Source organism: Panulirus ornatus, chromosome 58 (genome assembly GCF_036320965.1).
Source record: "Panulirus ornatus isolate Po-2019 chromosome 58, ASM3632096v1, whole genome shotgun sequence".
Classification (NCBI taxonomy): Eukaryota; Metazoa; Arthropoda; class Malacostraca; order Decapoda; family Palinuridae; genus Panulirus; species Panulirus ornatus.
In genome coordinates, this window is record NC_092281.1 from 25,101,182 (window position 1) to 25,116,960 (window position 15,779).

The 15,779-nt window shown below is 44.8% G+C and overlaps 1 protein-coding gene across 2 annotated transcripts in view; it reads left to right on the top strand.

Moving 5' to 3' along the window:
• Window positions 1-14,027, top strand: part of LOC139766679 (carbonic anhydrase-related protein 10-like) — a 401,338-nt gene extending 387,311 nt beyond the window's left edge. For both annotated transcript variants that reach the window (XM_071695592.1, XM_071695591.1), the window contains one exon: window positions 10,880-14,027. In XM_071695592.1, the coding sequence (XP_071551693.1) occupies window positions 10,880-10,896 (17 nt within the window). In that variant the 3' untranslated portion in view covers window positions 10,897-14,027. The remainder of the gene's footprint in view (window positions 1-10,879) is intronic.
• The last annotated feature ends 1,752 nt before the right edge of the window (window positions 14,028-15,779 follow it).

Here is a 15,779-nt window from a genome sequence, read left to right on the forward strand (position 1 = left end):
CCCCTTGATTTTTGCCTCTCACAACAGTACTCTCAACCCTTACACTCTGTTTCCTTTAACTCCAGTGACAAAACCGCCTGAATAGCATTCACTGCTCCAGACGCCTGCTAACAGGATTCTATGCCAAGACGACGTGCCTGAATACTTTGTAGTGTTTATAGTCTGTGCGCCACAGGAGGGCAAGGGGGGTTCTCAAGGCATCATCCAACAACATGTGAGGTTCCCCCCGCTCCTACGAAATTGAGGAACTGGCGTCTGTATCCAGCGTTACTTGACATAGAAGGGAACCAATCTGTGCTCTCGACAGCAACAGAGCCAACAGAGGTCCATAAAGCTGAGCTGTACAAAGTGTGGTGACAGTGTGCCATATTTTTGGGAGTTTAAATACGGGTTGGGAATGGACAGCTCCCCTGGTTGTAATCGTATGCGAGAGAGTTACCAACTTAAAGAGATTCAATCTCTCGTCTTTCCTTTTCTTTCCCTTCTAAAGAGACCCATATTTGTACTAGAGTGAAGTGAGTAAGTGTAGTTAAGTTACCGTACATAAAAGCGCAGCTCTGGCTTGCCAAAGGGCGAGTCAAAAGTTTAGGTGTGACCAAAAAGGCAGCACAGTGTGTAAGCTAAGGACCTCACCTCCCCTCAGGTTTCAGGGTATATTTTGTTATGTTAATCTTCTTTACCGTTCTTACTCATTACTTTAGGAAGGAGAATCTTAAGACCTCTCGCCCTGCCTGAACCAAGAAGTCTGGCAAGAACTCAATTAACTGGAACGTACCAAGATCAGTCACGCAAAACCAGACGGGCAAAGAAGACAACAAATGAGATGAAAACACCAGAGAATAACATTGGGAATTGGCTAAGGAACAAAACGAGAGGGTAACACATCGAGAGCCGGAGCCCGGAGGATGAAAGGGAAAAATAAAGAGAAGGAAACGTTTCAAGAATCATGAAGGGAATCATGAGGTTTAGAGGACCTAAGAATCATGAAGGGAATCATGAGGTCATAGACGACCTAAGAATCATGAAGGGAATCATAAATTCATAGACGACCTAAGAATCATGAAGGGAATCATGAGGTCATAGACGACCTAAGAATCATGAAGGGAATCATGAGGTCATAGACGACCTAAGAATCATGAAGGGAATCATGAGGTCATAGACGACCTAAGAATCATGAAGGGAATCATGAGGTCATAGACGACCTAAGAATCATGAAGGGAATCATGAGGTCATAGACGACCTAAGAATCATGAAGGGAATCATGAGGTCATAGACGACCTAAGAATCATGAAGGGAATCATGAGGTCATAGACGACCTAAGAATCATGAAGGGAATCATGAGGTCATAGACGACCTAAGAATCATGAAGGGAATCATGAGGTCATAGACGACCTAAGAATCATGAAGGGAATCATGAGGTCATAGACGACCTAAGAATCATGAAGGGAATCATGAGGTCATAGACGACCTAAGAATCATGAAGGGAATCATGAGGTCATAGACGACCTAAGAATCATGAAGGGAATCATAAATTCATAGACGACCTAAGAATCATGAAGGGAATCATAAGTTCATAGACGACCTAAGAATCATGAAGGGAATTATGAGGTCATAGACGACCTAAGAATCATGAAGGGAATCATGAGGTCATAGACGACCTAAGAATCATGATGGGAATCATGAGGTCATAGACGACCTAAGAATCATGAAGGGAATCATGAGGTCATAGACGACCTAAGAATCATGAAGGGAATCATGAGGTCATAGAGAATCTAAGAGATTTTGAAAATATAGATCAATCTGTCTGATACAAAATCCAGTTTAGTGAAGGGGATTTCGGAGATATAAGATAACAGGAAAGACTTCGAAGCCATTGAAAATCAAATCAGGTCTGATGGGTCTTTTCTAGACGAGCTAGAGTCTGTTCATTGGGAGGAGAGGATTAAAACGCTTATATAATCTACTGACAACATTGGCCAGGGAAGTGCTGGAACAATAACAGCAGATGCTGCTCAGCTACAGATAAGGACCAGACGACACACAGAATCTACAGAGAACTGAGGGCAGAAATGTGCTCTGGGAGCAACAATACCAGCAGCTGTTTCGTTAGAGAAAAGGACCGACATACACAGAGGATGGGACAAAGCGAAAGAGAAGCTAAATGTGATTATCACCCTGAAAGGTATAAGCTTCAGGACTGTATGTGTGTGTGTGTGTGTGTGTGTGTGTGTGTGTGTGTGTGTGTGTGTGTGTGTGTGTGAAGGACCTGAGAGTCGACATCGTCCCTAATGGCAAATTAGCAAGCTGTTAATACTCAAGGCCAAAAGTAGAACAGACTCCTTAACTTTGGTCGCCCTTCACACAAACGGGGACAAAGGGCGAATAGGTAAGGTCCAGAGGATGGCAGCAAAGATGATGTTATGATAAAGAAAGCTGAGTTACGAGGTGAGACTAGAGGCTTTAAATGTGCTCCCCTTGGAAGACAGAAAAGTGAGGGGTGACCTGATCACGACTTTAAAAGTTTATAAAAGAGATCAATGAAGTGGACAGTGAAGAATTCATAAAGAGATCTAGGGACAGATGCGAACAGAACACACAACGTGAAATTAAGCGTGAAACTTGTTAAAAAGAAAACGTGACGTAGTGATTCTGTAGTACAAAAGTAGGTGGATCAATGGAGCATAGAATGACTGAGGACACTGGTTAATACAGACACCAAACAGAAGATGAAGTAGATGGATGACGACAGGAAATGTTCAGAAGGTGAGGGCCCCACACGAGCGTAAACCTTCCTCCCAATACAGTACAAAAAGGTGTATACACACCAACCCAAGGCAGGTATACCCATCTACAGCCCGGGCCAAAGCAAGGATGAGCACCCGGGTTGGGTGTGGGCCGAAAGAAGGCGCTCAGAATTCGAAGCCATATATATATATATATATATATATATATATATATATATATATATATATATATATATATATATGTGTGTGTGTGTGTGTGTGTGTGTGTGATTATTACACGAAAGTGCACCTGGGAACTTTTCGTGTTTCATTTTTCCCCGTGGACTCATAGGAATATATATATATATATATATATATATATATATATATATATATATATATATATATATATATATATATATATATATATCCGCCCAGCTCAGTCACAACCCTTCTCTATCTACTCAAAAAAAAAAAATCGTTTATTCCAAACCGTTGAGGAAGTAGACTGCTTATGCCAGCCGGGTCCTCCATGAGGAACCCGGCTGTGGACAACGGTACGACACGACGTATATAAAAGGTTAATATCACACGACGGCGAAGGTGACAGTGTGATTCCAAAGTTATGGTCGAGGGGAGACTCGAGAAATCCCCCAGTCCAATTATTGTTACAAGCGCCACCCGAGGGGGGAAAAATACGCAGCTCAAACACCGGCAGACAAAGGGCGAGTGACGCCCAGGGGTGACGTGGAGGAGGGTAAGGTCCTACCCGCCGAAGATGAGTGAGGATGCCGTCGAGAGAGAGAGAGAGAGAGAGAGAGAGAGAGAGAGAGAGAGAGAGAGAGAGAGAGAGAGAGAGAGAGAGAGAGGTCATTGAGGGGTAGGGTAGAAGAGGGTGGGAACCCACCCGCCTGCTGCTGGTGCCTCGTACTCGAACCTGGGTCCCCGTGTTGTTGTCAGGGGGCGCCGATGGTCGTCCCTTAGTCGTTGTAAATTAACCTCATTCGCTCATGGGAGGGGGCGGTGGGGGGGAGGGGAGGCCCTGATGCCTCTTTGGAAATGTTATGTTGGTGGTAATGATCAGGGAGATGAAAGGTGTGTGTGGTGTGAGAGAGAGAGAGAGAGAGAGAGAGAGAGAGAGAGAGAGAGAGAGAGAGAGAGAGAGAGAGAGACTCTGGCCTTCGTACGTAAACATTCTGACACACACACACACACACACACACACACCGGCGTTACAGACACAAGCTAAATGTGGAAAATGACGCAAATTATCACGGACGAAAGTTTAACGTGATTATCATGAGCTAAATTAAATTCGGCGGAAGTTACAGATAATCCGGCATTACCCTGACCCTCGCTCACCGCCCTGTAAACATGGGCCTGTGTTAACAGTGTGGGAGAGGCGGACATTTTGAGGCTGTGATGGTATGTTGACGAATGTATCTGTCCGTCTGTTTATGTGTGTTAGCCTTTCTTTATTATCATACCTTCTGCTGTATCATTGTCAACTCTTATAATATACTTATATAAGCATTTTATGTACACACACACACACACACACACACACACACATAGACACACACACACACACACACACACACATACACACACACACACACACACACACATATGTATATATATATATATATATATATATATATATATATATATATATATATATATATATATATATATATATATATTGCAAGAGGTCACAGTGGTGCGCGTGATCTAGTATTTGCTGACAACCACGAGGAAAATGAAACACGATAAGTTCCCAAGTGCACTTTCATGTAATGTTCACATCGTCAGGGGAGATACAAGAATGACACAGAAGACGCAGAACAGTCAGTTCATATACAAAGAAGAGGAGCACCTAAGACGTTGGTTATTTCAATTTTTCTCACCACACCTATTGCTTCATCGGATAAAGTGTGAATCAAATGTCCTACATTCATTTTCACTTTATTCTCGAAGTATACGAGGCGTTTCGGGCACACGAGCACTGGCCATCTTCAGTCACATTGACTACATATATAACACAGTATAAAGAACTAAACAGGAAGGAATCACATATTGAAACGTTCCAAATGAGAGTCATGACGTGCATATGTTGATCTGTGGACCGTGTTCCCTCGGAGATCATGCGTGGTAGTGTGGTGGTCAGGGGTCAAACTCGTTCGGTCAACGGTGGGAGGGTTTCCCTGAGGTCTACATCCACCGGCCTTACCCAGGGCGGACACCTCAGGCAACCTCCCCCCCTCCACCGTTGACGTAACGAGGTTGACCCCTGCCCACCACACTACCACGCATGATCTCCGAGGGAACACGGTCCACCAATCAACATATCTACGTCACGACTCTCGTTCGTAGCATATGAAGATGCGATTCCTTCCTGCTTTGTACTCTATATTGTCTTGTAACATTCATGAACAAATTGACTGAAGATGAGCAGTGTACGTGTGCCCAAAACATCTCGTGGGTTTCAAGAATAAAGTGAAAATGAATATAGGACATGCCATTCACACTTTACCTGACAACATAAAAAAGTGTGGCGGGAAAAATTGGACAAACCAACTGAAAGCTAGTGAATGTTAAATATTCACAGGCCTTTAGCAATTCATATATATATATATATATATATATATATATATATATATATATATATATATATATATATATACGTAGGTAGATAGACAGATAGACTAACAGATAGATAGATAGATAGATAGATAAACAGATAGATAGATCGACTGATAGATAGAGATAGATAGATAGATAGTATAGGACAGGAGGGTACCGTCGTGCGTGGAACAAGCCCATTAGTGGGCGTTCATGGGTTATCGATGGCTATTCAGTTCTACAACAGTGACGCCATCCTCACACCCGTGATGCCTAACCTCCTATTTCTTTCTTTCACTTGGCCAGTGTTCAAACGTCCTCACACAGTCCATGTCGACAGACACCAGCTCGATCTCCCCTCCCGACATGGCAAGTCACTGCAGTGAGAGGGCCACACAAACCAGCCCTCTCCCTACATGGCAAGTCACTGCAGTGAGAGGGCCACACAAACCAGCCCTCTCCCTACATGGCAAGTCACTGCAGTGAGAGGGGCCACACACACCAGCCCTCTCCCTACATGGCAAGTCACTGCAGTGAGAGGGGCCACACAAACCAGCCCTCTCCCTACATGGCAAGTCACTGCAGTGAGAGGGGCCACACAAACCAGCCCTCTCCCTACATGGCAAGTCACTGCAGTGAGAGGGGGCCACACACACCAGCCCTCTCCCTGCATGGCAAGTCACTGCAGTCAGAGGGGCCACACACACCAGCCCTCTCCCTGCATGGCAAGTCATTGCAGTGAGAAGGGCCACACACACCAGCCCTCTCCCTACATGGCAAGTCATTGCAGTGAGAGGGGGCCACACACACCAGCCCTCTCCCTACATGGCAAGTCACTGCAGTGAGAGGGGGCCACACAAACCAGCCCTCTCCCTACATGGCAAGTCATTGCAGTGAGAAGGGCCACACACACCAGCCCTCTCCCTACATGACAAGTCACTGCAGTGAGAAGGGCCACACACACCAGCCCTCTCCCTACATGGCAAGTCACTGCAGTGAGAGGGGGCCACACACACCAGCCCTCTCCCTACATGGCAAGTCACTGCAGTGAGAAGGGCCACACACACCAGCCCTCTCCCTGCATGGCAAGTCACTGCAGTGAGAGGGCCACACAAACCAGCCCTCTCCCTGCATGGCAAGTCACTGCAGTCAGAGGGGCCACACACACCAGCCCTCTCCCTGCATGGTAAGTCACTGCAGTGAGAGGGGCCACACACACCAGCCCTCTCCCTACATGGCAAGTCACTGCAGTGAGAGGGGCCACACACACCAGCCCTCTCCCTACATGGCAAGTCACTGCAGTGAGAGGGGCCACACACACCAGCCCTCTCCCTACATGGCAAGTCACTGCAGTGAGAGGGGCCACACACACCAGCCCTCTCCCTACATGGCAAGTCACTGCAGTGAGAGGGGGCCACACCAACCAGCCGGGCCAGCGAGTCCGTCACTGCAGCACGGGGGTGAAACATTGATCACGTCCATTACAGCAGTAGCGAGTGGCGTTAATATCGCATATGTTAGGCCGAGATAATAGGCTTAACCCTGGGTCAGCACCAGCTGGATAATGTATAAATGACTCGCTGACAACTACCATCCCACGACCAGCTTAGTACCCAGCTAATTGTTTACCTACCTGGTGACTATATATGGTCAGTATACGCAAGTGGGAGCATTTCTTTCTTCTATCGTGTCGCCTTATGCAGAGGCCCTCATCATAGAAAATAAGATCTAAAGACACAAGAGAGTCCCATCTCGCACCGGGTTCCTTATCCCCCTGTATGACGCCTTGAAATTAAGACGAGGAGCAAGTCTCATCAACAGAGCGTAGACGAGAAAGTGTGACTCGTGTATGTATGAGGAGGTGTGGTTTCAGATTGGGTGTACGACAAGCGGGGCGATGCTCAAGACAGACTGGCTGGGAGGCTGTCTTAATCTTTGCTCATCAAGGTATGTCGGTGTGTTTATGTTGTATCGGTAATGTGTTTGACCAAGGGCAATGGAAGAACATCGGTGCAAAGGCGTCTGAAGTGTGAGGCAGGGAGTGAGCGTTCCTTGTCCACCTGGAGTCTGGTGGTTAGTTGTGTAGTGGTGTGGACGGGAAGGGGGTGTCTGGTAATGTCGGGAAGCAGTTGAGTGTCAAGCATACTGAAGTGGCATCATCATCTAAGGATATTTTCCTCCGATGTGAACGATGCGTACCCCCCAGTGCGCTGCCGCTAAGCAGACACTGACTATCTTACACCATCTGTTTCGTCTGCTTTGCTGCTTTTATGTTGTATATTGAATTGAGTAAATAACCAAGAAGGAGAGACGTAGTTCTGGGTGCAATGGATGAAGTGTTTGTAGAGGAACCTAAAGCATTTGTTTTGCCTAAATCCGGTTCCTGTCCTGAAGGCATTTAGTTATTTATAATGTTGAGGTTTGTAGTGTAGAGAGTGACCGACATGAGTATGTCGTATGTGTTGCCTTCCTGGGTGGGGATGGTTGGCTCTCTGAGGCGAGGTGAGGCTGCAGGTTGGGCACGTGTGTGTCTGTGTGGTCAGACGAAGTGACTGACGACTTCTGTGTTGCTCCTGTGGTGTCGGTGTTCTGTGATGGGATGGTAGGGTCACCTGCACAGCAGACGACCTTCATACTGTGGTCTGCAGGAAGCAATGGGTCAGGGAAAGAGATTAAACAGAGAGGTAGAGCAAGAATTGTTCCTTGGGGTAATCCATCGCATGTACGGGTATTCGAGCTGAAGCTTGTGTGAGTGATTGTAGCTTGGTAGGCGGCTGTGAAGGTGGCAGACCATCTACTGTTATTCTTGTGGAGGGTGAGGTGTACACACACACACACACACACACACACACACACACACACACACACACATATATATATATATATATATATATATATATATATATATATATATATATATATATATATATATATATAAACTTGCAACATTGGTCAGTCTCAACATTCTGGCATCAAAATCATTCAGAAATGCATCTGGTGATTCCTTAATGCATCTGTAGGACATGGTTAATTATCGTAACTTATATAATGCTACATCATATAAGCAGTCCTTTTTTTCTTTTTTTTTTTGCGAAACACTGACTTACTAAAATAGCTAATGGAAGAAAAAAGATTACTGGATTTTTTTCATCGTTAATGAGCTATTGTGAGAGATTTTTACAAACGTGATCAAATTTCCCGAAATCTTCATAAAGTACTTCATTCATTTTCTGTGATTTTATCGTAGGCGAACAAAATGTTTATGTTTAGTATCTACCTTGATGGAATTACGTCAACTATGTTCAAGATTATTATCATAAACACTAACAAAAGGCTCTCTATGCAGAGACGAACTTGCTGAACACACCAAAACTTCTCTTCGTCTTCGTCTTCTTCTTCTTCGAAGTAAACATCGGTGCGGCCTCACCTAACGAAGTGTGGTCGTTCTTATCTCTCCCTCCAGCTATGGTCCTCTTCCTCTGAGGTCTGTACCCGACGAGGATGATATGACGAGGAACTTGTGACTACAACATCGTGTGAGAAGCTTCGGTCGATCGTGGGGGAAGGCCAATCAGAGTATAAGGAAAGCGGTATGTTTAGCATGATCTACGCGACACAGATCGCGACATAGAGTCGACCTGAGCTGGAATATACGGCAACGAATTGATCTCCTTACTTGAGGTAGCCACAGACAACTGCCGGACAGGTTCTAAGGGAATGTAACAAGACCTGATCACAATGAGTAACGAGGAGAGGAGCGATTCTCTTCATCTGGCTACTAAAGGAAGAAAAAAAATCAATGAGAGATACAATAACTACATATGAATTCCCAAGAGGTCATATGGACGCTAACATCGAACAGTACTGATTCTGATGCAAGCAGAGCGTCCGACACAAATGGAAACAAGTGAGAGTGAGGCAAGACAGGTGTATGACAGGGGAGAGACGTGAGGAAGTACCATGTCCTCAACAACGGAGGTGTGGAGACCTGGTGGACGCAGATGCCAGGGTATCGAACAACTCGACACTGACACGAGGAAATAACATGGATAATAGGTGGGACTCCGCAAGGGTAAGACTCCCTCTCCGTTTGCACAGATGGGCAATCATAAAACACACACACACACACACACACACACACACACACACACAGGGGCGCCTGGGAACGATGACATCCCACAGTGTGTTATGGGGATTAAGTATTTCCCATTAGTACAATTCAGGAAGGGGTGGTGTGTTTGCTGGTTACTACTTACGTACGTTTATGAGCGTAGCCAATATACGTCCGGCGAAGGTATTAAGGTATGCTCATTCCCTCGATGGGTCGTCCTACAGTAATGACAACCATACACACACACACACACACACACAGACACACACCTGCTAATCAGTCAGGTAACGACCAGACAGGTCTTCCCCCCTCCCCCTTCTCTCATTGACAAAGGTACAAAGTATCATTATGTGACTTGGATTAATCTACGCCAGATAATTATGAATTGGAAATGGAAACTGTCGTCTGCTGTGTTGTTAACATCTTCAGTGTGAGGTCATAGCCGGGAGGACTAGGGATACAACACGGTAATTCCTTTTTTTTTCAGGAGAGATTATATCACAAGGTGTAACACCGATTGCATCACAGGGTGTAATACCGACTGTATCACAGGGTGTAACGCCGACTGTATCACAGGACGTAACACTGTATCTCAGGACGTAACACCGACTGTATCACACGGCGTAACACCGACTGTATCACAGGACGTAACACTGTATCTCAGGGCGTAACACCGACTGTATCACACGGCGTAACACCGACTGTATCACAGGACGTAACACTGTATCTCAGGGCGTAACACCGACTGTATCACACGGCGTAACACCGACTGTATCACAGGGTGTATCACAGACTTATGGTTCAGCGTCTGAGGTGTGCGTGACAGGTATTCAATTCCGTGCTCTTCTGATCAAGTTTATCAAAGTGATTATTTCAACAGAATATATCAGCTCATCAAACGTCTGCTGCTAACATCAAGTTTTGATCAACATCAAAAACCCACGTCATTCTTCCACGATTTGAATCTTCTATCAAGGAAGAGACGTGTCAGGAGGAGTCACACTGAACGCCTAATACTGAGTTTGGCAGGTATTGCAGCCAGACGGTGTACTCTGCTCCCCATGTCTGTCCTGTGATGGGCAAGTGTACAAGGATGACAAGGGGTCACACATGGTTCCTCTCACGACCCCTAGCTAGCCCCAGCCGGCACATAATCATGACGTAAATTGTTGCAATAGTTGGTTCATGACGTAGGTCCACAATCTCGGACATTCTTCCACTCAATGTTAAAAGTATATATAGCATCAAAATGGTACGATCTAAGATATTCTATGTTTAAATCGACCTTATTAAGATTTAAAGTATTGTATGCTTAACTGGACCTTTTCTCTCCCTTGTCAAAATTTAAGATGTTGTAGGTTCTTCTTCCTCGTCAAAATTTAAAGTATTCCATGTTTGACTGGATCTTCTCTCTCTCCCTCAGCAAACACGTGGAGGTAGTGGCTTCGAGGGCGGAACAGCGTCTCCTCCACCTCGACCACAATGACGTCTCCGAGGAGCCACCGCCTGCCCACCTTTTGCCACCTATGAACAGTTCGCCTCCTGCGGAGAGGAGAGCAACGCAGAAACCCTCATTTGACCCCGGAAGACATTCGTGCCCTCGGGGGGTGCGCGTGCGCCTTGCTGAATGGGGTAACTTAGAGAACTCTACTAGAAACATTCTTGTGGTTTTTCATTTCATCTCGATCCCAGATGCAGCATCGAGACTCTGGGTTCTGTAGCTGACGAGGAAGATCTCAGCGGCGTCTTGTAAACACGGCGAGGATGTGGCAGGCGAGGGAGGCGTGGTCAGGACCCCCCCACACACCAATAGGCAGAGACCCGCCCACCTGACCGCTGTGCTCCCGCTCTCGCCAAAACTCAAAACTTTCCTGGATTTTATGTCGGCTTTTTAAAACCAACCCGTGATCAGTGTTTACTCCTATCGTGAGTGGAGGGTTTCGCTATCCTTATATGAATATCTATTAATGTGTCTGGATTGCCTGCCTTAGACAAGGTCAGTGGTTGAATCTGGTGTTGTCGCAAAGATTACGAATAAGAAAACAAAACACGTACTGACGGAACTCACTCACGAAAGTGTACACAAAACCATGGTTTCCTGCAGTTCCACGAAGGAGTGAGAGGAGGAGGGAAAAAAAAAAAGAAAATAAGTGTTGCGCTGTTGGAGTAAACACGAGACAGAACTTGTGGTTGGGGTTGTTGGTACGTTCCAGAACGCGGAGGGCGGGGTGGTCCAGCAGAAGCAACGGGCCACAACCCCACTCTCTCTCTCTCGCGGGACGACCACCACACCAACACCACCACCTCTTCCTGCAGGCAGCAGAGGACGCGTCTCGTGACTTCCTCCAACACGACTGTGTTCCTGCAACAGAAGCCTGCAGAAGGACTCGGGATACAGTATTCCAGAACCACAGGTGGCACGCGTCCTCCTCACTGCAGACTGCAAGAACTGGAGATGAAGAGTTTTCCTCTCTCCCCAAACACCTTACTTGTTTTTGATAGCATGATATTCGCAAGGGTTTCCGGATGCAAAGATATCGTCCCCAGGCCTTCAAACACCTAATCTGTCTTTGTTTGCAGGAACCTCCGAAACTTCCAAATGCCATCATTTGGAGTTAAACGAACATATATGTTGATCCCCTGGAACTCAGATATTACTAGTCCCATGAGACATGGACGTTCTGAGAGGCCATCGCGAGACAGTGATATAATAGTGTAGAGACATTTGATGTGTATCTCACACGTGACACGAGACACCGTGGTGGACAATTAATAGCTTCATCATGACCCTTCCACAAGCCGCTCACATTCCTTCTTGAGTTTCCTCATCAGGCCTCACCACCAGGCAAGACCAGGTGACCCCAAACACACCGGTGTCCCCTAAGGGAGTGTCCTTCCCTTGCTACTGACACACACACACACACAAACACACACATACACACACACACACAGGGCCAGTCTACTTCACGACACTTGCCTGCCCGGAAAGTTACCTAATCATGTGTTGCCTTTCTGGAAAGTGACTCACAAGTCAACACCCTTCCCGGACACTTTCCTATCTCATACTATTCTTCACCGGACACAACCTGCCTGCTTAACTCCCATGCCGGTCATGCACTCAGCACCTATAGTTCGTCAACGGCCTCGCCACGTATCATCCCTCTGTCCCTGGACACTTCCTCCCTCACGACGTATCACTGCACACCCGCCCAGACGTAACCCCCACCACACAGGAGGCGGATGAATGACTCTTCACTTAGTAACCTTAGCGAGAGAATATCCATCTACATCACGAACCAAGAGAGACATGGAAGATTACATATATCATAGACGATAGACTCTCTCCCAAAAGAGAGTCTCAGTCTAAATATCAGGGCCAAGACAGATGAGGACAACTTCTTCAAAGCTTCCTTATCTAGTTTTCATAAGGGATCAAGCACCATCCTTGTCATCAGTGTACAAACTGTAACTCAGGCAAGTACACACAATCACAATCAACACAATTAGAATATCAGAACGATCTCATGCAACTATTCTGATCCAATAAACATGTCTGTGTTTCTAGAAAGTTCACTGATGATGAAACTGGTTCTCGAAAGGTATATGAAATGAGTATGCAAGCTTTGAAAAAGTATACATACATATATATATATCGGGATTTCTTAAAACACATAGACATGGGGCTATGACCGTGGAGGGGGAAATATAAGTATATAGCCAATAACGAGGGAGAAATTACGGTATACTGTCAGGTACACCCGTATCCCAGGGGAGGAAATTTAACATCCACGATAAAAGATGAGAAAAAAAAAAAATATAGAAAACCTTGTGTATATTCAGCCAAAGCAACTTAGTAGAAGCCTTCAGTTCATAATGTTACTGTCATGGTTATCACCAGCACACTGTCAATATAAAGATATCATATCTTTTCTTTTGTGATAACCTCCGTACGTTTCGTCGGCTTCTTATCTTCATCACAGGAAGCTACTGTGAAGCACTACAGGTCAAAGGAGGGAGGGTTGGGGGGTGTATGAAACATGTTCCCTACCGTGACGTCACGTTGGGAGACATTACAAGTTCTTGTGTCACGTTAAGGTCGGGCGAATTCCTCTTTTATTTTTATTGACGCTTCGGGTGGGATTCCTCTATCGACATCCTTTCCTTTCGTCATAATAATAATAATAATACTAATAATAATAATAATAATAATAATAATAATACAGCTAATATCCTGGGTGTGTAAGGAGAAAAAAAAAGTTAATTGGTGGACAAATCAAAAGATTCACATCCTACTCTCTACCATATTACATTGTTCGACTCCAGATATTTTATCCTTGTACATAACTTCTTAGTTTTCTAAGACCTTATACACCAATACTGGCATCATCATCACACTGCAAGATATTTTTGACACTGCAAGTTTAGGTTGTGTACCAAGTCAGTGTGTTATTATAACTGCCTACAACAGAGTACATCATTCTCGCGTACCATAACCGCTTCACTCTAGTACTAAGACCAGCCCAGAGCAGCAATAAGTGTTGTTGATCATTATCAATAAAGTATGAAAGTTATGATGGTGTTTTGATTCCCTAAGGTAAAAAACATATGGTTATATATATATATATATATATATATATATATATATATATATATATATATATATATATATATATATATGCTTATATACAGATATTGTGCATATGAACGTGCACTTCCATAGATCGACCATAGCCTAGCAGTATCGCTCCCGCCTACCACGCAGGGGTCCTGGGTTCGAACCTGGCTGTTGGAGGTTTGTATGTTATATATATATATATATATATATATATATATATATATATATATATATATATATATATATATATATATATATACACACACATATATATATATGCGTCAACGGGCATTGCCTACATGTGTCGGTCCTGCACGGCAGCACCAGCAAGGTGACCTACAAGGAGTGACAACAGATGTTGAAAACCAACTGACGTGCGTTTGCGTGGGAGAACATCGCAGAGTGAGTGCCTCCCCTGAGATAGTCATCTACAATCTTTTATTTTTTTCCACCATTGGAGACTAATATCCAAGACGTGATCACCTGACTAGTTATCAAGAGAAACCCTGGAACATACAAGACACAGCTGCCCCATTACATGCAACCCTCATATCCAGAAAACAATATTACATACAGTTGTCACCTTCCTTTAAGTATGTTCATCTCTGCGGCCCAACAATCACCTCCATTAACGACCATTAGGGTCAATGGGTGTGCAGTAATCACCCATACAGCACTATTCATAGTATACTTAGATCTCCACACCCCCGGTATAAACACCCACCAAGCGGCAGGACACAATACACATCCACCACATCCTACACAGTCCATACCACACGGCATACGCACACATCTCATCCAAGAAACCAGACTTGCATCCAGATTCTTCCTCCTTTTACCGTCTACAACTACACAACCCTTAGGTAAGGGGGACTGATAACACTTATACACAAGATCCCATCCAAAGGAACCATTCAGTATAGAAACAGGCCACAATCACTTACAACAATCTGAAATATCATTCATAAAGATGTTACACAACTCATACTGCGATTTAATGTACATTTACATACCCACCTCTTACAACCTGCCCTGCCAGATATGATTCCCAACTGAAACACATTACTGACTCACCCAACACTTACCTATACAGAGACTTCAATGCTCATTTTCCTTCTAATCAAGAACCATACTGAAGATCCTCCGCTTGAAACCATTCGTCCGTCCATTGCACGCTTTCAATATCCTAAATCTAAACAAGCAAATTAGGCTCCAAATACCCCCAATACACCAGATACTACAACTTGCACAACACTGAATACAAAGACCAGATGGCTCACAGTGACTGAACTGACCACTTGTTCATTCTAACTACTCTCCTTCATCCAACACATACAACCTTTAAGGAAACATTACACACACACTATAGGAGAGAAAACTTGGCCATCATTCCCTCAATACGAGATCGAAGCTTCAAAACTTCACCATCGATAAATTCCAATCCCAAGACCATATCACCATCTCACACTCCAACTATATCATTGACCAAGCCAGCAACAAAAAAAAAAAAATCACATACCACACGGACACAATATGCAATATACCCAACTTCCTCCCCACAACGGGTACACCTCATAAAGCAATAAAGCGTACTCAACACGAAACCACTTACAATCAATACAGACCACAGGACAGATTCAAATTCTATGCACCACCGCCACCGCCATCACTAACCTAACCACTGAAAATCAAACAGCGAACTGACTTT